Here is a 19602-nt window from a genome sequence, read left to right as displayed (position 1 = left end):
ATCCAAATTATGTTAATGGTTTTTTAAAATTATTTTGAAAATTTGAAAAATAGTAAAGAGTGAATTTGACATTTCATTTTTTTAGTGCTTAATGATGATGTTAATTGTCAAAAAATTTAGGAATACTTGATTCAATTTCCTAAACTAAACGTTAGAGATATTTAAGAAATTTGCCCATAAATGAATTTATTTTAAGAAAAATAACTGAAAAAAAAATCTCAAACGACCTGTATCTGTCTCTGTCTATGTCTGAATAACGAAAATAAAATGTCCGACCCAAGAATGGACGACGCAGATGCATATGCACACTCATTATGACTCCATCAAACAACGACTCTCCTCTGACAATCTAGGTTTGAGTTGATGGGTCCGGCCTCCGGCGGCGGTCCGCTCACCCAAGTTGACTACTTGTATTGACGTGTACATCTACTCCACGGTGGAACCGGATGCTGCTATCCAATCGGGAACTCATCCCCGCTTCCAAAGCCAACGCGTCGGCGATGGGTCTAATGACCAAGATGCACTCTGCCACCACAGCACAAGCTAGCACGCTTAGGAACATCCCAAACGTAAGGCCTTCGAAGATGGGATCATTTGGTTGCCAGGACTCCGATATCCCAAGCAGAAGAACCTGCATGGACACAGCGAACAGAACCGCGATTCCCAGCGTGTAGACTCGAAATCTCAAGCGCTTGTTGATAACCAGGGACACCACTCGCCAACACGATATCAAGAATGACAGAACGTAGACGATCCCGAATATGCCAAAGATGATGGTACCGAGCAATGGGTAGGCACACAATACGGCAGCACCCATTGGCAGATCGTTGTGGACAAATTCATGGAATTTCGCCTCCTTGGACAGAAAGAAAACGAAAAAAACCTGCAACAGGAGAATAGGAAAACACGATGCCAGGACGAGCCAGACGGCGGTGGCAAAAGTGTCATCGTGGGTTTTCTTCCGGACGGAGATGGCGACGATAAAAAGAAGCGTCACCAAGAACCCAGGCTCGAAGAATCCAAGAGACAAGACGATATGGACCTTGCACAAGTTGGCCTGATGCGTTTGGGTGAAAAATGGACATAAAGGGAAAATGTAACGTCGGAGGAAAGGGAGTCGGAGGAGTTCGCTAAGAGCCCACAGACAGATAAACAGAACGAGGAGGGTCCGGACGGCCCAAAGAGAACCGAAGTCCTTCAGTAGACAAGAATTTCGGGTCTTGAGGTGAAAATGGAAGATTAAACAGAGGGAGAAGACGGAGAGGAGAATACAAACAAAGATGAAGAAGATGGTTATGACATCGAAGACCAAGTAAACAAACGATAATGGTGGGACCATGGCCCGTCTTCTGGTTGAGGTGGTTTGAATAATATGACGACGACGACGACGATGGTGGGCGAGAGATGATTATGATGGTGCTGGCGGTGATGTTATTCTTCATTGATTAATGTTAGTCGGCTATGGTTGTAAGATTAATTGTTCCCTTTATGCTTTTTGTGAAGGTCTGAATTCGCATTGGTTTCCAGCCCAGGTGGTGGTGTGCTGTCGGAGATTGGAGAATGGGGGGAGGGAGGGAGGGGGTATTGCCCCCTTTCCCAACCGACGGGAAACAGGCTTAGTGCATAGCTACAAGGTTACGTAATTAGATGGGGAGAAAGAGGAGGAGGTTGAGAGAGAGATAGAGAGGAGGTCTTGCTGTCGTCAACTAGGCCCTAACATTTCGGGATTGAACGGTTGGGAAGATTCAGGAAGAGAGGACAAGAATCAGGAAATATCCCCCCACACGGTGCGTGCGCTCCACGAGTCCTCAGCAATCCTCATATCATCATCAAGATTCAACATGACTACAACGCCTTCGATGATTCTATGGGCCGGGCTTTCTACTGGGCTTCAACTTACCTTGGGTTCATTATTCAACTCTTTGTTTTAGGTCCAGTAATGAACCAGTTGGGTATATATATACATATATACTCTAGGATCTGTCTTTAGGCCTGTTAATGGTCGGGGGTTGCTGCAAGAGATCCGACCTGATTTATACATTATGAAAATACACAAAGCGATATTATCTAAACTCATCATATCTAGAAAAACCCCCCTGTAAGTTAGGGTGAGTGATTTCAATCCTCAAAATACAAAACTTGGGTGGGTTCAGACTTCAGACATGATACCCCTGTCCATGCCCACTAATTTATTGGCTGCATGCAACAAAGTCCTAACCTCGATGTCCTTTTGTGGCATATCTGGATTGCACGTTTGGTTCTATGAGTTCTAGAGGTTTTTCTTGAAACCCAGTAAGGACCATGTGCTTGACGATTAAAACTCAATCTTCTCACACCAATATATGTATCTGTGAATGCCATTAAAATAATCTCTTTCTTACAGCAAGTACATAGAGAATACTTGTTGATGATAAAACAAATTAAGCAATTAGGTGGGTTCTCTTTCTAGACACTTAGGCCCTCTTCGCTTTTTGGTAAGTTATTTATTTAGTTAAATGCAGTTATCTAGTTAAGTTTTTTTCAATAAATACTTACCCAGTTAAATGCATTTATCTATTCTTTTATTTCTCATGTAAATAAGGCAATGACCATTTTAACCATAAAAATTCATTATTAAAGGGACATTTTTTGTTCCATTCAAGTGTTGGAAACTTCCCCCTAGGTGGGAAAGTTATTTATCCACCTATGAGATGGTTATCACTTACCCGGTAAATAAATACCCAGGAAAATAAACTTTCCCTAATCCCCACATAAATCTAAAAAAAAAAGAACATGAGATTTTTGTCAATGGGAACCAAAATCTGATTGACCAACTTCCCCCCTCTCAAAATCTGAAAAAAGAACGCCTCCTTAAGAGTACTTGTTTGTTTTGAAGAAGTTTAATTGATTAACAGGACATAATTTGGTTAATCCATGGGCCGCCGATTGATGAAAAGATGAAACCTATTGCACTGTAGCTACAACTTCCTATCGAGCTTTGGTTCATGCTTCCACTGACCGCCCTCTAAGTTCTAACAGGGCTTGTAAGCACTTTGAATTAATTATAAACCATCCATGACAATCATGATTGTACACCCATTCGCCTTCTTCTTCCTCTATCGTTTCATATGAAGTTCATGCCATTAACAAAACTGCCAAAAACTCATTCACTGTTTAGGGGTACTTTGGTCATATATATTACCTAATTGCTTATATGGGACATCTTTTGTCAATGATCACTAACAGTGATTCGATGGAAGGTGAGTTTTGGAAAATAAAAATTCTCCGCATGGGACTCGCAGGACATCTTAAAAAATTGTGATGAATTTAAAAGAAATGCTGTAAGTTTTAGATAAATTCCCATACACAAATGTATTCATATTCAACCCCAACATTTTATATTGTATATTTCATAAATGTATAAGATTGACATATATTTTAGAGGATGGATCAGGTAAGAGGCCATTAAATGGTTATCATAGTTTAGCCTGATATCACCATTTAATGATAGGGTGGATTTTAGGCATTTACTTACAGACCCTATAGGTCAGATGCACCAAGTCTGGGCTTTGATACTCCTGGATCCAACCTGATTACAAAATTGGCTCAAAATATGGACGTTGTCAGCTATTCCAGCCTATCCTATCGGGTCGGGCTTAGCCCATTTTTTACTCTCTCTCTCTCCAGAGTAAGTCAAAAGCAATGTCCATGGCGCTTACAATGGACATTTCTCTCTCCCCCTCTCCAGAGTATGTCAAAAGCATATGTCCATGGCGCTTACAATAGCAACCTAGTATAAGTTGATACTTAAACAATGGTTCTTAAACAATGAAGATAATATGGTCAGAGCATTTTATAGGGTTTTTCTCTCACCATTTTCAGCTACAGCTATATTTTTTGTGCCTCGTTTTGGTCCTGACTCATACATTTAGTTATGGAAGATATGACGAATAAACATTTTTGAGAATAGTACGAACGGAATTTATTAAGTGTCAAAGGTTGGGGTGGGGTGGGGTGGGGGGGACAGGGAAGCAAATAGTATCCCGAAGACAAACAAATCAAAATGCTTAGACAAATGGTCGGCGTATACAAAAAAGAAAGAATTACAAAAAGTCTATGAAGAGTATAGATTTTCATGCATCTCCCACCAGTTAGTAAGGCTCAGTTTGGAAGGAGTATAAATACAGATTTCTACAGTGCGAATACATATAAAATATTATAAAATACATGATTTTGCATTTTACATATTTGCATTTGTATTCCTTCCAAAGTAAGCCTAAGGTGAATTCAGTTTTATTCCTCGTAAAGCGTACCTCATACCAACCTTACAGCACATCACAACTATGCATTAGGAACATCTTATCATAAATAATAAAATGGGATTGATGTGAAGCAAGGTTCAAAATTTCGTTATTTGAGGTTTCAACTTGGGAAATGGTACCAAATCCTTAGTATTGTTCCTTTTTGTCATGTCGGAAGTGTATCATGCTTGTATTAACATTGTTTCGGTGAGTATTGGCCAATATGCTATCGAGATGGTAGTGTATTGACCGACATAATACGATTTTATTGTTGTGAAAAACAAAATGAAGCTTAATTCAAAAGAGGGCTTCTAAATCTATTTCAGAAGCCCTCTTTCTTCCCAACCCGTGAAAATCTACCAAAAATCCACAAATTTGCAAGATCCAACATGTTTTTCAAAGATGTTAAAAAAGGAGAAAAAATAGATTTGGTTTTTTCAATTCTTTTTTACAATTTCAGCCAATGTTTTTGTGCCTTTTTTAGTTTGGATGCTTAGAAACATCTTTATGTATGTTGATTTACTATTCTTGTGCAAAAAATCCCACTTATTTTGCTACTATATGTAGATCTTTGTGAATATATGAAGAAATTCCAGAATAGTAAAAAATCCAAAAAAAAAAAATGAAAATTTTAGGTCTTTCTTATAATCTACCTCTAAAAATTGATTATGTTGTGGATCTATACTGATCTATCATGTCCATGATCAATTGAAATTTCTTCTAAATAATTGTTTTTCCAACTTTTTTTTTATTTTTGAAATAAAATATATATAATTTCTTCAAGTTTATGTGATCTATCCTTACAAGTTGAATTTGTTGTAGAGCTAAGACTGATCTAATATAGTCTTATCCATGCATATCTTAATATTTTCCTCGTCCATACGTATCTAAAACAGATTTTGATGTCTCTTAAATTAATATTTCTGATACACATAATGTTTCCAATATATAGCCCAGCTTAGAATTGGAATAAACAAGGAGATTCCGGATATATACGCCTACAAGGCTACAAGCAGCCTTGAGAGACATCACCCAATGCCCTCCATCTCATGGACAAGAACTAACCGAGGCAGCAAAATGCACAAATAGCATAACAAATAGCATCATCCTGCCAACCTCATCAACCTTCCCCCTTACGCTTCTTGTTTTGTTTAAAACTTCTTGAATGTTAAGTGAGGTGGATTGAACATCCACCGTGAAAAGGTGTAAATATGCAATTCGACTGGGTGAAATAAAGCTCCTAATATGAGGCCTGAGAGTCCCATCATTGTTAATGCACCACAAGCCAGATGGAGGAGTCCAAACGTATGAGAGACCCATCCTAGGACCGTGTTAACAAAAGAGGCTACAATATCCGAGGAACGAATGAGCTGTTTGGCAGAGGAGGAATCCGTCATTGACAAAGTGAGGGGGGAGGAAGGATTTCCGAAAACAAGGTTATTACACTCTCCCTAGACGAAATAAACTCTGGCTACAAACCAGAGCTTGAGGAATCCGCCATTGTCACCTTAGATCCCTTGAAGTGGTTCAAAATGCTCTTTTTTTTTTTTTTTCCTTTCTTTTTAAGTAGTTTAAAATGCTCCATTTAATTTTTCCAAATGATAAATTCATGGGAAAAAGGAGTTTCTAAAACAACAGTTACTAGTTAGGACCCATGCGATGTACGATCTTTATTTATAAGCAAAATTGAAGATGGAGTTTTATGATATTTCCGATTGAATGGTGTCCATCTAAATTCAATTCAAGTATTATTTTTTAAGGTAATGTCTAGTTTATCCAATCACAATCTAAGTTGTGTTTTAGTAAGAGTGGCAAATTTCCTATTCTCAATATTATAAATTTGTATTATTTTTAATACTAATTTTTATTGGTTTCTTATTATTTTGGTAAAATTATAAAAACAATCTCTTATAAAAATTCTTTAAATTTTAAACCGTCTTTGTGTATTTACCTTAACAAAAGCCTCCCCTATAGTTTTGAGAAAATAAGTGCAAACACCTCCTTTCCCTTGGCTTCTCAATTATGCATTATAATATCATACATAATTAAAAATTTGAACTTTACCCTCCACTAATTTATTTTGTCAGAAAACTTTCAAAGAATAATTCTCCGTATTCTTCTTAGACAAAGTAAGGTAAAAAACCTGAAGTAAAGTAAAATTAATGCATTACATCATTTTTTATTTGGAATGCTAATGAAAGAAAGGTATTTGCACCTTTTTCTAAAAGGGGTTCTATTAGACAATAAGCCAATTTTTCACTCCTAATATCAATAAAAATAACACTTTTAAAATTAATATATTTTATGCAACTTAATGGAGTAATGGGGATGAGAGAGAATTAGTGGTATGACATATTGAAGGTGAGAGTTAATGGCATAATTAATGAAGAGAGATTATTAAAAGAGTTAATGGGGGGAGAGAGTTAATGGTGTATTAATGAGGAGTTTTAATGGTCTTAAAAGGTGATTGGTCACTTCAGTTATTTTGTTTAATTTGAAAATTAGAAATTCAAAAAAAAAAAACATCAAAGAGATAGATGCCTTTGAGAAGAAACCAAAAAAAAATGACTTTGAGAATAAACCACAAAGCGAGAGAATACCAACTTGGCACATTCCATCTATACTATATTATATATCGATAAACGTTATGTACGAGGGTCTCCTTGAAAGACAAAGGAATATTGGATGCAGGAGGTAGGTTAAAGGCTAGGGAAAATGGAAATGATAAGATGATAGGATTGAATGAATGATTTCATCATGAGATGGGCCCTCATTTATAGGGAGAGAACCGAGGGTCCCAAAAGGAAGGAACCAAAAGTGTTTGATTCCCACTATGAAAGGGAATATTAGATTCGTTGTTGATTATTAAAGAGCACTTCTTGGGTTTCGTCACGTGTCTTATGAGATCTTAAAAGGGTGAACTTTCCTTTGGTCCAAGGATTCTCATAGTCTGCATATACTACTTCTTTTCATAACCTATTTAACCAACGTGGCACGAGTGATGTCATCATTTAGCGGGCGCACTTTTATTAGGCCCACGTGGCGCCTTATCACGCGTGTAATTTAAAGGCACACATGTAATCGATATTTATTCATGATCTATAATGATCCCGTAGTTCTATAATGGTCTCGAATTCATCGCAACTCCTCGTGCATCCAAAGTTCATCGCAAAATTGCGTGCGTCTAAAGTTCATCGCGAGTTTGCATTAGCCGAAGTTTATTGCGACCCATCTTGACTACGAGTTTGTCATGATCGTGCGATGATTCATATATGAATCGCAGACCCCGATGAGTTATAAGCTCATTGCAATCCACTGATGAGTTATGAACTCATCGCAAGCGTCCATGTGGTATCAATTCGGCATCCTTTGTACTTTGATAGTCTAAGCGATTACTATGCACCTATAGGTGTTCATGGGCCAAGGCGGGCTGGGCTTTGCCTCTACATTAACATAATATGCTCAGGCTTGAGCTCGAGCCCAGCCAAAAATTGGAAAAAATTCCCTTTTTAATTTAATTAAAAACTATTTTATTTACATTAAAAGACCTCAAAACCAAAAAAAAAATAATGAAATATCTCATTACTACTTGAAAAAAAGAGAAGAAAAATAAACAAAAAAATATATTATATTTGCTTTTTTTATTATATAAAATATATTTTTATTATATAATACATTGTCAAGTCAGGCTCCTGCTCGGGCCCGACTTTTTGAGAAACCCCAAGCTCGGACTGAAAAAGGTCGGGCCCAATATTTTAGGCCCTATCCCAAGCTCACGGACCTGAAATCTTGTTCAAGCCCAACTTAGATTGGGCCGGCTCGTCGAGCTACCTGGCCCATGAACAAGTCTACTTTCCATGTAGCCATGTGGCAGCCCTATCCTCTTCACTAAAGTCCTACTCCAACGCCCACACCCTCATGTTTCTAATCACTTAGCCAACCTCCTAAAATTTCTCCTAAATAGACCTGGCAAAAAGTTGACTCAACCCGCGAACCCGACCCAACCCAACCCGAAAATACAGGGTTAGGGTCTCACATTGAACTACCTGAATTTGAGAATGACCCAACCCGACCCAACTGGAAAAAACTAGGTTGGGTTGGGTTGGGTCATGGGTCAACCCGTTGACCCAATTGTTAGGTCCAATTGGGACTATTTACCCAATTGTTAGGTCTAATTGGGACTATTTATGCATTGTTAGATGTTTCCACTCTTTAATTCCTTTAATTTTGGCATTTTTCATGTATTTAATATTTGTTTTTAAAATTTTAATTATTTTTTGGGATCACCCGAATTGACTCATGGGTCAACCCTAACCCAAACATTTAGGATTTGGGTCTAGCATTTAACAATCCGACATGAAATCAACCTAAAGTGTCTTGACCCAACCCAAACCTGACCCACCCAACCCAATTGCCAGGTCTACTCCTAAACTATCTCTTCCACCTAAAATTCCTCCTAAAACACCTCTTAATCTATCTTAAATGCCCAATCTAGCAACATGGCACCACTATCCCCTATTTTATCCTAAATTATCTCTGATTATCACTAATTCCTCTTTATCTCCTAAATTATCTGATTATTTCTAATTTAGAAAAGACTTTCTCTCCTAAGTTGTCTCTAATTCCTATTTATCCTCTTCTCCATTTTCATTTATATCTATTAAAAGAAAGTTTGAATTTAAAATTTTAAAGTTACTTAAATATTATAACAATATTATATAATAACTTTAAAAGATTTATTAAAAACACAAAAAAATAATTATAATATATTTAATAATATTCAGATTATTAATAATTTTATATTTTTATGAATTTCATAAAGGAATTATGTAATAACAATATAAATTATAATTTTTATGGATTAAAAATTTCAATGACAAATTTATTTAAAATTTATTTCAATAATAAAAATTTTAAAATTTTAAATTATTATTTCAATATTTCAAGAACTAAATATTTTAAATAAAAATATTAAAAATAGATAAATAATTGTATAACAAAACTGACTTGGTTGCGTTGTAGAGTTGGTCACCCAAAACCAATCGACCATTAGTGATAACCGGCTAACTCGGGTTGTAGTAGTTTGGGCCAGTTTTAGTTTAGTCGATCGATTCAAAAGATTAAATTTAAAAGTTTTAAATTTAAATTTTAAAAAGTTACAATTGTATTATTAAAAATATTTAAAGTTACAATGTAAAATATTTTAAATTGAGAAATATGGGAATTTCCCACTCTCTTATTAAAAAATTATATGTAAAATATAAAATATTAATATATATCTTTGGTCAGGTCGGGTTGATTTTGGTCAGTTTACGAATCGCCAAACCAAAGCTTACCCAACCGAAGTCGACTGAAAATACTAGAAAATCGACCAACTTGGGCCAAGTTGGGTCGAACCAGTCGATTTTGTCAATTTCATTCATTTGATGAACAATCGTAGCTGAAAGTAATTATTATTATTTTTGTATTACAAAAAGTTATTAAAAGTATTATATAAAATATAAATGATTATTAATGATTTAAAAAATTAAAATATAAAACAATGTCTATTAGTATGTGTTTCTATTGTTTTACTTTTGCTTAACAAAGCCCATGCATTACATGGGTCCTCGCTAGTTTTAATATAAACCATAGCTAGATAAGCTTGGAAGAGACATAATCAAGCATGTCAATAAAAATGAAGAGACAAAAGTCAGTTACACTAAGAAGCCCAAGAATCGAGATCGGATTTGGTCCTCACAGAACTATGTTCACACCATCCTCATAGCCTTGTGCATCTGTACATTGGGGATATCTCTGTACTAGTATTTTTCTTTCATAGAGAGATATTCCTAATGCACAATTATAATAGGTCGTGAGCATGGTGTGAGTATGGATATGTGAAAACCAAATCCAACGTTCGAAAAATCATGGAGACTACCAAGAGAAGGAAGCAAATGTTAATGATTACACACACACACACACACAGAGGTTCGATTGGATGTATAGTTTAATTGGTCAAGGTTTTAAAAACTAAGCCGGAAATGGAACCGCTATGGCCACTGGTTTCTGGGTCAGTGGTTCAATCGTCCAGCTCGAATGGTTCGGATGGTTTATATTATTAGGGCAAATGTTGGAATTAGCCTCTTTTAGTTTTTATGAGAAAGATGTAGCTGTTGAAAGAATGAAAGAAGAAGAAAAGAAGGAAAGGAAAGAAATAAAGGAAGAAGAAAAAAGAGGAAAAAAAGGATAGGAATGAGAAAAAAGAAAGAAAGAAAGGAATGAGGGAAGGAGTGAATGAGGAGGAGGAGGAGGAGGAGGATCCAACTTCTGCAATCTTCTTTTATTTCTTCTTCTTCTTCTTCTCTCTACTGTATCTAGATCTCAAATCTGAGATTGTTGTTGTCTCAAATCTGAGATCATTTTTCTCTCTTTCTATTATACCCATGAACTGTTATCCAGGTCAAACGAATTGATGGCTCAACCACTTAGGTCAATGATTTTCTAACCAATTCAATGGGTTTTGGCCCAGAAACGAATTAAGGGTAAAGTGGAACTGGTTGCGTAGATGGCTTCCGGTCTGAACAGTCCGACTGTCTGGCTCAACGATGATTAAAAAACAATGTAATTGGGTCACTATATGGATATAGAGCCTTCATAATGATTTTTAGCATCTTTTATTAATCTTAGAATTTTATTACATTTTCTTTTTTACTATTTTACCTTTTTAACTTATTATTCTATTTAGTATGCAGCTTTATTTAAATGAATGATTGATCTGAACAAATCCCATGTGACTCTAGTTTATACCAAAAATAAGCCAAGTATTCATATAAATCTATTGCGCCAAGAGAGAGAAACCAGACTGATGAGGACCACGAGAAGGGACATCTAGGCAGTCCACAGTCCATATCCATCATGCGGACACCATCCCATCTCAAGCGGTCCTTGATAGGAAGATCCGCTATGTGGAGACAATGGTTATTAACGTATCATAAAAGAAAAAAAAGACAACTTTTTGTTGGTAAAAGTTTTGGCTTCAAAAGAATTGTAAAAATATAAAAACTTTTGAAAACTCAATATTAAATGATGGAAGGAGATTTGACCCGACCCCCTAATTAAGGGATACGTGGATATGACTTGACGTAAATGGCAGCTCAGCATGACAGTTTGGCCACAACTCGGCATAATGAATTCGTTGAAACCCTAGCAGAATTGCTTGCCACAAAACAATTCGCTACAAAAAGCTTGTTGCAAGGCAGCTCGCTACAAAGGAGTTCGCTACAAAGGGGCTCATTATTGAGCAACCCAGAGTTTTCGGGAAACTCCTTATCCGACAAGACCGTGCCTGTCAGATTGCTCCCACGTCTCTTGTCTGGCGGTGCAGCACCTGCCAGTCCAGAAGACTGCGCCCACATCTCACGTCAGGCGGTGTCATGCACGCCAGGTTTGCATAACGTCTCTCAATTGACAGGACCGTACTCTGTGATGGTTACCTACACCAATCGAATCAGCCTAGCGAATAATGACTGTAGTAGAGAATCAGAGGCGGTTACACCCGATTTGACAGAGCATCAGTATATAAAGGCCCCGATTTCCAAGGGGCAAGGTAATTTATGACAAAGTGCACATCTCTACTCTTAGCTCTTATTTTCATTGCAACTCACTTAGTTCCCCTCCGAGTTCTAATTTAAGCATCAGAGTGTTCCCGTCGGGTGAGCTCCCTGGGAATCCTTCGTTTACTTCTCCTTCTCAGGTGCTGTCCACTACCAGCTAGGAGTGAGGCCCCTGCCAGGTAGGAGTGACTAGATCGCGCTACATCATTTGACGTCGTCTGTGGGAAACGCTTCAAAAAGCCTCTCACCAAGCAACTTCAGTAAGAATTCAATGGCTTCCTCCAGCAACGCCGAACGAAGTGCCAACCAAAACACCTCCGGGGAATGACCTCAGCACCCTACCGTCTACATTGGCCAGTTCACTGTACCCCTCTCCGGGGAATGACCTCAACCAAAACCCCTCCCTTCGCCAGTGGAGGCGACCTTTGTAGAACTGTCAATTCTCCCGGTGGCCGAATAGAACCAGCTAGAAAACTTGATACACTGCGTGCAAGCTATGCAAGCTCAAATGTAGCAGGTCCACCAGTTCCAGTTGTACCAGCATCAAATGCTTCACCACGTCTACCAACAGCAGTTTCCACCACTTCCTCAGCATCAACAGCAAGTTCCACCTCGACACCTTGCTGCACCGTAGGCCCAGCCCACCGTCGCAGTGGGCATCTCCCCCGCCGAGGAGAGACCTCCCAAACTCAGAACCCTCTCGGGAGTCAGGTCTCATCCCATGGCAAGAGGGAAAGACAAGTTACTCCCCCCACCTCGCAGCCTGTAGTCAGGTCGGGGACCTCTCATCCAGTCAGACCCGCGTCGCCTCGGCCTTCACAGTTTGAGCTCTCGCTCACCGAGAACCAGTTCGAGGTCATGGTCGCGAACTGTAGACAAGGCCCTTCAGTTCACAGCCATCAGCAGCAACCCGAGCCCCTTCCAGGGCCCATCAAGCTCGGAAACACAGAAGCAAGCAGTACTAATGTTGAGCCAACGAAGCAGCAGAGACGCCGCCGAGCTCGCCAAACTGCCACTCACAACCTGCCGGAGCTCAAGGGTAAGGAAGAGGTGAGCTCGGATGAAGTGAAAGCCACTCCACTCCTCTCAGTGTCGTCCTCCCTATCTCCAGAACTTCTAGTCGTCCCCATGCCTAAGGACTTCAAAGTCCCTCCCTTGGACAAGTATGATGGATCGTTCGATCCGAATGACCACGTCGACGCCTTCCAGTCGCAGATGCACTTGGCTAGGGCCAGTGAGTCTTGCATGGTACAAGAACCATGCGCCTAGGTCAATAAAAAGTTGGGCGTAGTTCGTGCAAGTCTTTACTCCCATTTCGTCACCAGCAAGCTGTGCCTGGGAACCCAGGAGTGTCTCTTCGGTTCAATGATGCTTGTTTACAAATACCTGACCTGAACCGCACAATGCGGCTCACAGCAGCCAAGAGAGGCATCACCCACAAAGAGTTCAAGTGGCATGTAGTTGTCAATCAGCCTAAGATTGTGACCGAGTTCCTTAAGCTCGCGGATAGACCTGCTCATGGTCCGGGTAGCCCAACGGGCCAGCCCAGCCCGGCCTGGCCCCCGGACGGGCTTGAACTGGTATATGGGCTCGCGGGCTTAACCTCGGGCCAAAAATCCTGGCCCGTAATAAATTCGAGCCAGGTTCGAGATTTGCAAAAATAGCCCGGCCCGAGCCTGGCCTGACCCAACCTATAATTAAACCTAAAAACCCTAGTTGAATACCCCTCTTTTTTTCACCTCTTTCCCTTATTTTTCCAACTGAACCCTTCTTCTCCACATCCTTTTTCCCTTTTTATTAGAAGCGGTTCGAGATCCTCATGGCAATCAAAGACGCCACCATATGTGAAGTGGCCACCCCGGCTGAAAGGAGACCCCAATGTAAGGAATAAGAATCTATATTGTAGTTTTCATAAAGATCACGGTCACAGTACCGAAAGTTGTAAGAACCTCCGCGACGAGATAGAAGAGCTCATTTGTCATGGATACTTAAGGAATTTCATACAAAACAGTAATAAAAAGGCAGGTCAGCAAGGGGAGCAGGGTAGAGATACTCCCGAGCCCAGCAGCAGGCAAGCAAAGCAGCCATAGCGGCAGCCCTCTAGAGAGAGACCAATTCGGGGGACTATTCATGTGATCGTCGGAGGTTCGATCGTCGTGGGCTGCACTTCGGCTGCAGCTCGGATTTTAGCTCAAGAGGTCAGAAGGGAGGAGCAAAAACCCCCAAAGTGGCCAAGGACAGAAGACATGATCTTCTTCACTAAGGACGATACGCGCAGGGTCCACTACCCCCACGATGATGAGCTCATCGTAAAGATAAGGATTAATGACTTCGAAATCAAGCGTGTCCTCGTCGACTCCGGCAGCTCGACAAACATTATTTTCAAGGCAGCATTCGACAAGATTCAGCTCCAAGAGAGCGACCTCAAGCCTGCAAGTACTCCCTTGGTGGGCTTCGGCGGAGAGGAAGTTAGGCCCTTGGGGAGAATCACAGTACCTGTGGAAGTCGGCACTTGGCCTAGCATAGTGAGGCTTAACCACGACTTCTTGGTGGTCGCAACTCCCTCCCCGTACAACGCCATAATAGGACGGCCCATCATCAACACTCTACGTGCGGTGGTCTCCACCTATTATTTGGCGATGAAGTTCCCCACGGACTTCGGAGTTGGGGTAGCACGAGCGATCAACTCGAGTCTCGCAAGTGCTACGTTGCCGCCCTCAAAGGGAAAGCCAAGGTGGCCGACGACGACTTGTTGCAAGTCAGTTCACTATTGGAACTCGCTACAAAGGAGTTCGCTACAAGGGAGCTCACTACAAAGGGGTTCGTTATTGAGCAAACCGGAGTTTTCGGGAAACTCCTTATCCAACAAGACTGTGCTTGTCAGATTGCTCCCACGACTCTTGTCTAGCGGCGTAGTACCTGCCAGTCGAGAGGACTGCGCCCACGTCTCACGTCAGGCGGCGTCGTGCATCCCAGCTTTACATAACGTCTCCCAACTGACAGGACGGTACTCTGTGATGGTTACCTGCATCAATCAAATCAGCCTGGAAAATAACGGCTATAGCAGAGAATCAGAGGTGGTTACACCCGATTTGACAGAGAATCAATATATAAAGGCCCCGATTTCCAAGGGGCAAGGTAATTTATGACGAAGTGCACATCTCCACTCTTAGCTCTTATTTTCATTGCAACTCGCTCAGTTCCTCTCCGAGTTCTAACTTAAGCATCGGAGTGTTCCTGCTGGGCGAGCTCCCCAGGAATCCTTCGTCTTCTTCTCCTTCTCAGGTGTTGTCCGTTGCCAGATAGGAGCGAGGCCCCTGCCAGGTAGGAGTGACCAGATCGCACTACATCATCAAATATTAGGTTAACACCAAAAGCCAGTAAATTGAAGATAAATAAAACTTATAAAACAACAAATACTAAGACATGTTTACCTTCCAACCCTTCACAACACGGTTTTCAAAATCGGACTGGACTTAAAAAATGGTCAGATAACCGGTTTTGTTTTACTACTTTAAATTCCTTTTTTTGGCAAAAACCATTGATTTAGTCAATGACTCATTGATATGGAACCATCGATCTTGACAATGATTGAACCGTTCAACCCAATAACAGGTTCCCAAAACAGTTTTCTGTCTAATCCAATTTTAAAAACCTTGCCTTTAGAGTGAATGCCTGGACTTATGTTTTGCGCCTCCATCAATGTTTACTAATTTTGTCCAAAGGGACCGGATTTAGTAAGCATAAATACGTTGAATGAGCATTTTCTAAATATACTAACAACTGTCTAAAATGGTTTTTAATATTTTCAAGGGTAGACTGGGAATATTTTAAGTGGCATGTGTTAAAAATTTTCTAAGTGGTCATTGAACCTTATCTGAAAAAAAATCATAGCTTCGCCCCTTACAAACTTGTATGAATTTGACTGTATGCCACATAATTTGCCAATCTATTATGTACAAATCTTGTTGAATGTTAAATTACACTTTACTGAAAAACAAGTAATTGGTTGATATCTGAATTTAATGTACAATCAATATTAATGAATCCACCGTTGAACATATACGATCATCCAACATAGAGCATACAAGGAATCATCAACGACATCATGCTCACATTAGCAAAATCCTTTTCCTAATTTAAGAAGTTAGAATTTCTTTGGTTTAAAAATCTCATCAGTTTTTGAGCTTGGAACTATGAATACTGTGATTCCAGAACCATAAACCTATCTAAAAGAACACGAAGTCGTGACTTTCGTGGTAAAAAATTGAACAGAACATGGAACAAACCACCAATAGAACATCCCTGTCATGTTGGCATTATTAAATATATATAATTAAGCTGTTAATAATTAAGGAGCAACATAATCTTTTTCGGATTAGCATAAATCAAATATATATATACTTTTCGATATGATTATGCTTATTACTTATTTTAACATGCATGTACATGCATACATATAACCAATTTAGGGCTTGTTTGATACCATGTTTTCAGACAACATTTATGCTTTAGAAATTAATAAAAAGTAAGTAGATGGATTATGCATACATTTTTATTATTTTATTTAAGCTAATTAAGTTTCGTTAGGCATCACATAGACCAAAAATGATAAAAAGTGAAATATCAATTTGGTATTTAATGTAATTATAAATTTTACATAACTTGAAATGGTTTTGGATGAAACAGCCATGCACCTAAATGGTACTGATGTGTAATTACAAAATAATAGCAATGGTAAAGCACATGTTGCAGTGTTGTGGTGCATGAATGATTCAAGCTAACTTTGTTGTTTCTTCCCTGATTTTAACACATTAAATATTCTCCAGATTAGCTCCATTTGATGACTATGTTAACTTCTGTTTAAACAATAATAATGCATCACATCAACCATTAGGTTTATGCATGCCTACAACCCCTCCAATCTCTTACTTCATACGTGACATGAGACTTTATTATTGGTTAAACAGTGCCTTGAACATGAGACTTTAATTTATTATTATTGGAAAAGACCTACAAGCAGAGGGTCTTCTTATTCTTGAAGACAGAAGACAGAGATAAATCACCGATGTGGCCATATGGGGCCTTATTATTGATTAGACGTCCCTTCACACAGTTCATCAAATTCGGCTAATCTGGACCTCTTTTTCTTATAAATCCAAAAGCTGGAGTCAGAGTCAAAGGTAAATGGCTTCATCCTTATCACCTAAGATCCTTCCCACTGTCTCAACAGTTTAATGTACACATGTAACAGTGAACAATAAATAAAGCCATATTAGTTGGATTGCTCGAATCATCCAACCAAGTCATTCCTCCCACTTTTGCTTTTGAATTTTCCTCCCACTGACCAACATAGATAGATTCCATTCACTGAATCATTCAAATTCAAAACGATATCAGATCCAATGTTTTAAAAATCGATATTAATAATAAATAATATATAAATACGTTTTAGATATATTGTATGTATTATTATATATTTAATTTATGTTTTTTAATTTTTCATTTATAAAAAATATTAAAAATTACAACCTATGACCCGATTACCGGATTACATCAGTCGATGATTATACCGGTTGAGTTGAATCATTCTTAACCAAATCAGCAGTTTTTGACTATCTGACAAATCTTGATTGAACCAGACCCAAAATCCTTAAAAAGTTAACAATTCAAAGGATTCAACCAACCAAATCAATGACAGATTGAAAATATTGATCAGATTAGACTGTAATGTAGCCTAACTATCGGTGACAAGTGATGTGGGCTTTAGAACTGAATCTGAAAATAATTGAATAGGGATTGAGAAGTAAGGCTGGTGCTGGTGAACACACAACACCCACCGAATCTCCCCACGCAAAAGCAGACAAACAAGGTAATTAAGAAAGACAAAATAGCAAACCAGGGCCAGGCTAAGCTAGATTATATAAAATAGAAAAAGAGTTAATGGCAGTTCGAATGAGAGACTATAACTAGCTGTTGTGGATTGATTCCAAAACGAGTGGTGACAAGGAAGGGCCATCTTATTGGTCAACAATCACCAACTTGGAGTAGGGGACACAGAGAGGTTGCAGTTGCACGTTAATAAAATATGTTAAAGTAAATCAACCCTCCCTTTATGAAGCTCGAATGGATTCAACGAATAAAAACTTCTCTATTCTGTAAAAAGAAAAGAATTCCATGAACATACAGAACCTCCAGACTAAAAAAAAACTGAAGCAAGTAAATCCACTTTGTTAAAATCCTCTAAAGTTTAGTTATTGTAATTACCGTTCCTCAACCTTTTGACATATTTACAAGTAATTCCTCGAATTTTCGTCCTGGAAGGTGGAATGTTAGACAGTAGACACCAACAAGTTTATGCAACTCTTGGACATATGCCCCGTAAATTGTTCATATTAAATTATGTTATTTGGGCTATGCTTGGTTATGTGGGTTTCTATTGAAAAAATGATGTTACATCAGTGCTATATAGGCATTGGTGTTTATTATATATAAAACAAAATGAAATAGTTGTTTGGTTTCACAATTTATTAAATAAATAATAAAAAATTAAAACGTTTTGATTTTTGTATAGGGGTATTTAGAAAAACATCAAATTTTTGTTTTTCCTAATGGTTCAACATTTCTTAAAACCAATTGCTGATGTAACATATTTTAATGAATATTAATAAGATGAAAAATAAAAAACGTTTAAAGTGAAGCACAACCAAACAACAAAAATAAGAAACATTTAAAATAAACATTTAAAATAAAAAATATAAATAAATCATTTATTCATAAATGTCCATAAAACAAAACACATATTTGATAAAGCTAGACAAATATCTGCCTGTAGCGCGTAACCGATCACGCTACTACGCATTTAGTTGGAGATCATGTTTGATCTTTTGAGTCTGAATTAGCCTGCATTAGAATATATTCGAGTTGGGTTTGGATTGGTTTATAAATTTATTTTAAAATTATATATATATATATATATATATATATATATATATATATATAATTGAATTGAACTTGACTGAAATAAGGTTGGACGACCCAGATTAAACTACCTAAGGGGTAGGCGTATGCCTATGCCCAACCCAAAAAATAAGAAGGGGTTTTTATATTTCAGTCTACCCTTAGGGTGGAGCTAGTTTATCCCTAAGAAAAAACCCAAAGCCTTGAATCCTACTCTATTCTGACTGAAAATCCAAATCCAATAGTCAGTAGTAATCTGGAGAAACGATAGAGGTAGCCCACCAGAACGTGAAGAACCAGGATGCGCTGCCTGCGTGCCTATGAATTGAATTCATAAGAAAAGCCAGAAGCAATATTATTCTAACTAATAAAAAATAAGAATACTCTTCAAGTTGAAAGTAGAAAGTTGAAACTAGGACAGGGAAAGGAGGAATCCATGAGCTAAGAGCAATCATCCATATCTGCTGTAAGGACTAATATGTACTAGCAAGTTTGCTCCAGCTAGCAAGTCCTCTGAGAAAAGGGGTGTGGACACGTGTACTGAAAAAATATCCAGTGGGATATTTGGGTGGTTGACGTCATTTAAACAGTGGGACACTTAGAATTGCGTACTAAAAGTAAAAAACATCCATCATATCCAACCCACTGCGTGCATAGTAGACTAAAGGGAGAATGACCAATCAGTCCCAATCAGAATTTTATAACAAAGGGAATGCATCCGACCGTGAATTGATGTCAAATTTAAGGGGAGAAGGCTAGTAATAAGG

The 19602-nt window shown here is 38.4% G+C and overlaps 1 protein-coding gene across 1 annotated transcript; it reads right to left on the bottom strand.

Annotated features, from left to right (window-relative positions):
• Positions 1-391: 391 nt before the first annotated feature.
• On the bottom strand, positions 392-1339 carry LOC148864312 (uncharacterized). Its single transcript, XM_088976311.1, has one exon. It carries the CDS (start codon positions 1337-1339, stop codon positions 392-394), a length of 948 nt encoding a protein of 315 aa, XP_088832437.1.
• Between the last annotated feature and the right edge of the window lie 18263 nt (positions 1340-19602).

This window comes from Nelumbo lutea, chromosome 3, assembly GCF_056320005.1.
Source record: "Nelumbo lutea isolate HS-2025 chromosome 3, American lotus-T2T, whole genome shotgun sequence".
Lineage (NCBI taxonomy): Eukaryota > Viridiplantae > Streptophyta > Magnoliopsida > Proteales > Nelumbonaceae > Nelumbo > Nelumbo lutea.
Note: the sequence above shows the minus strand (reverse complement) of the source record. Positions and strands in the feature narration are given on the sequence as shown.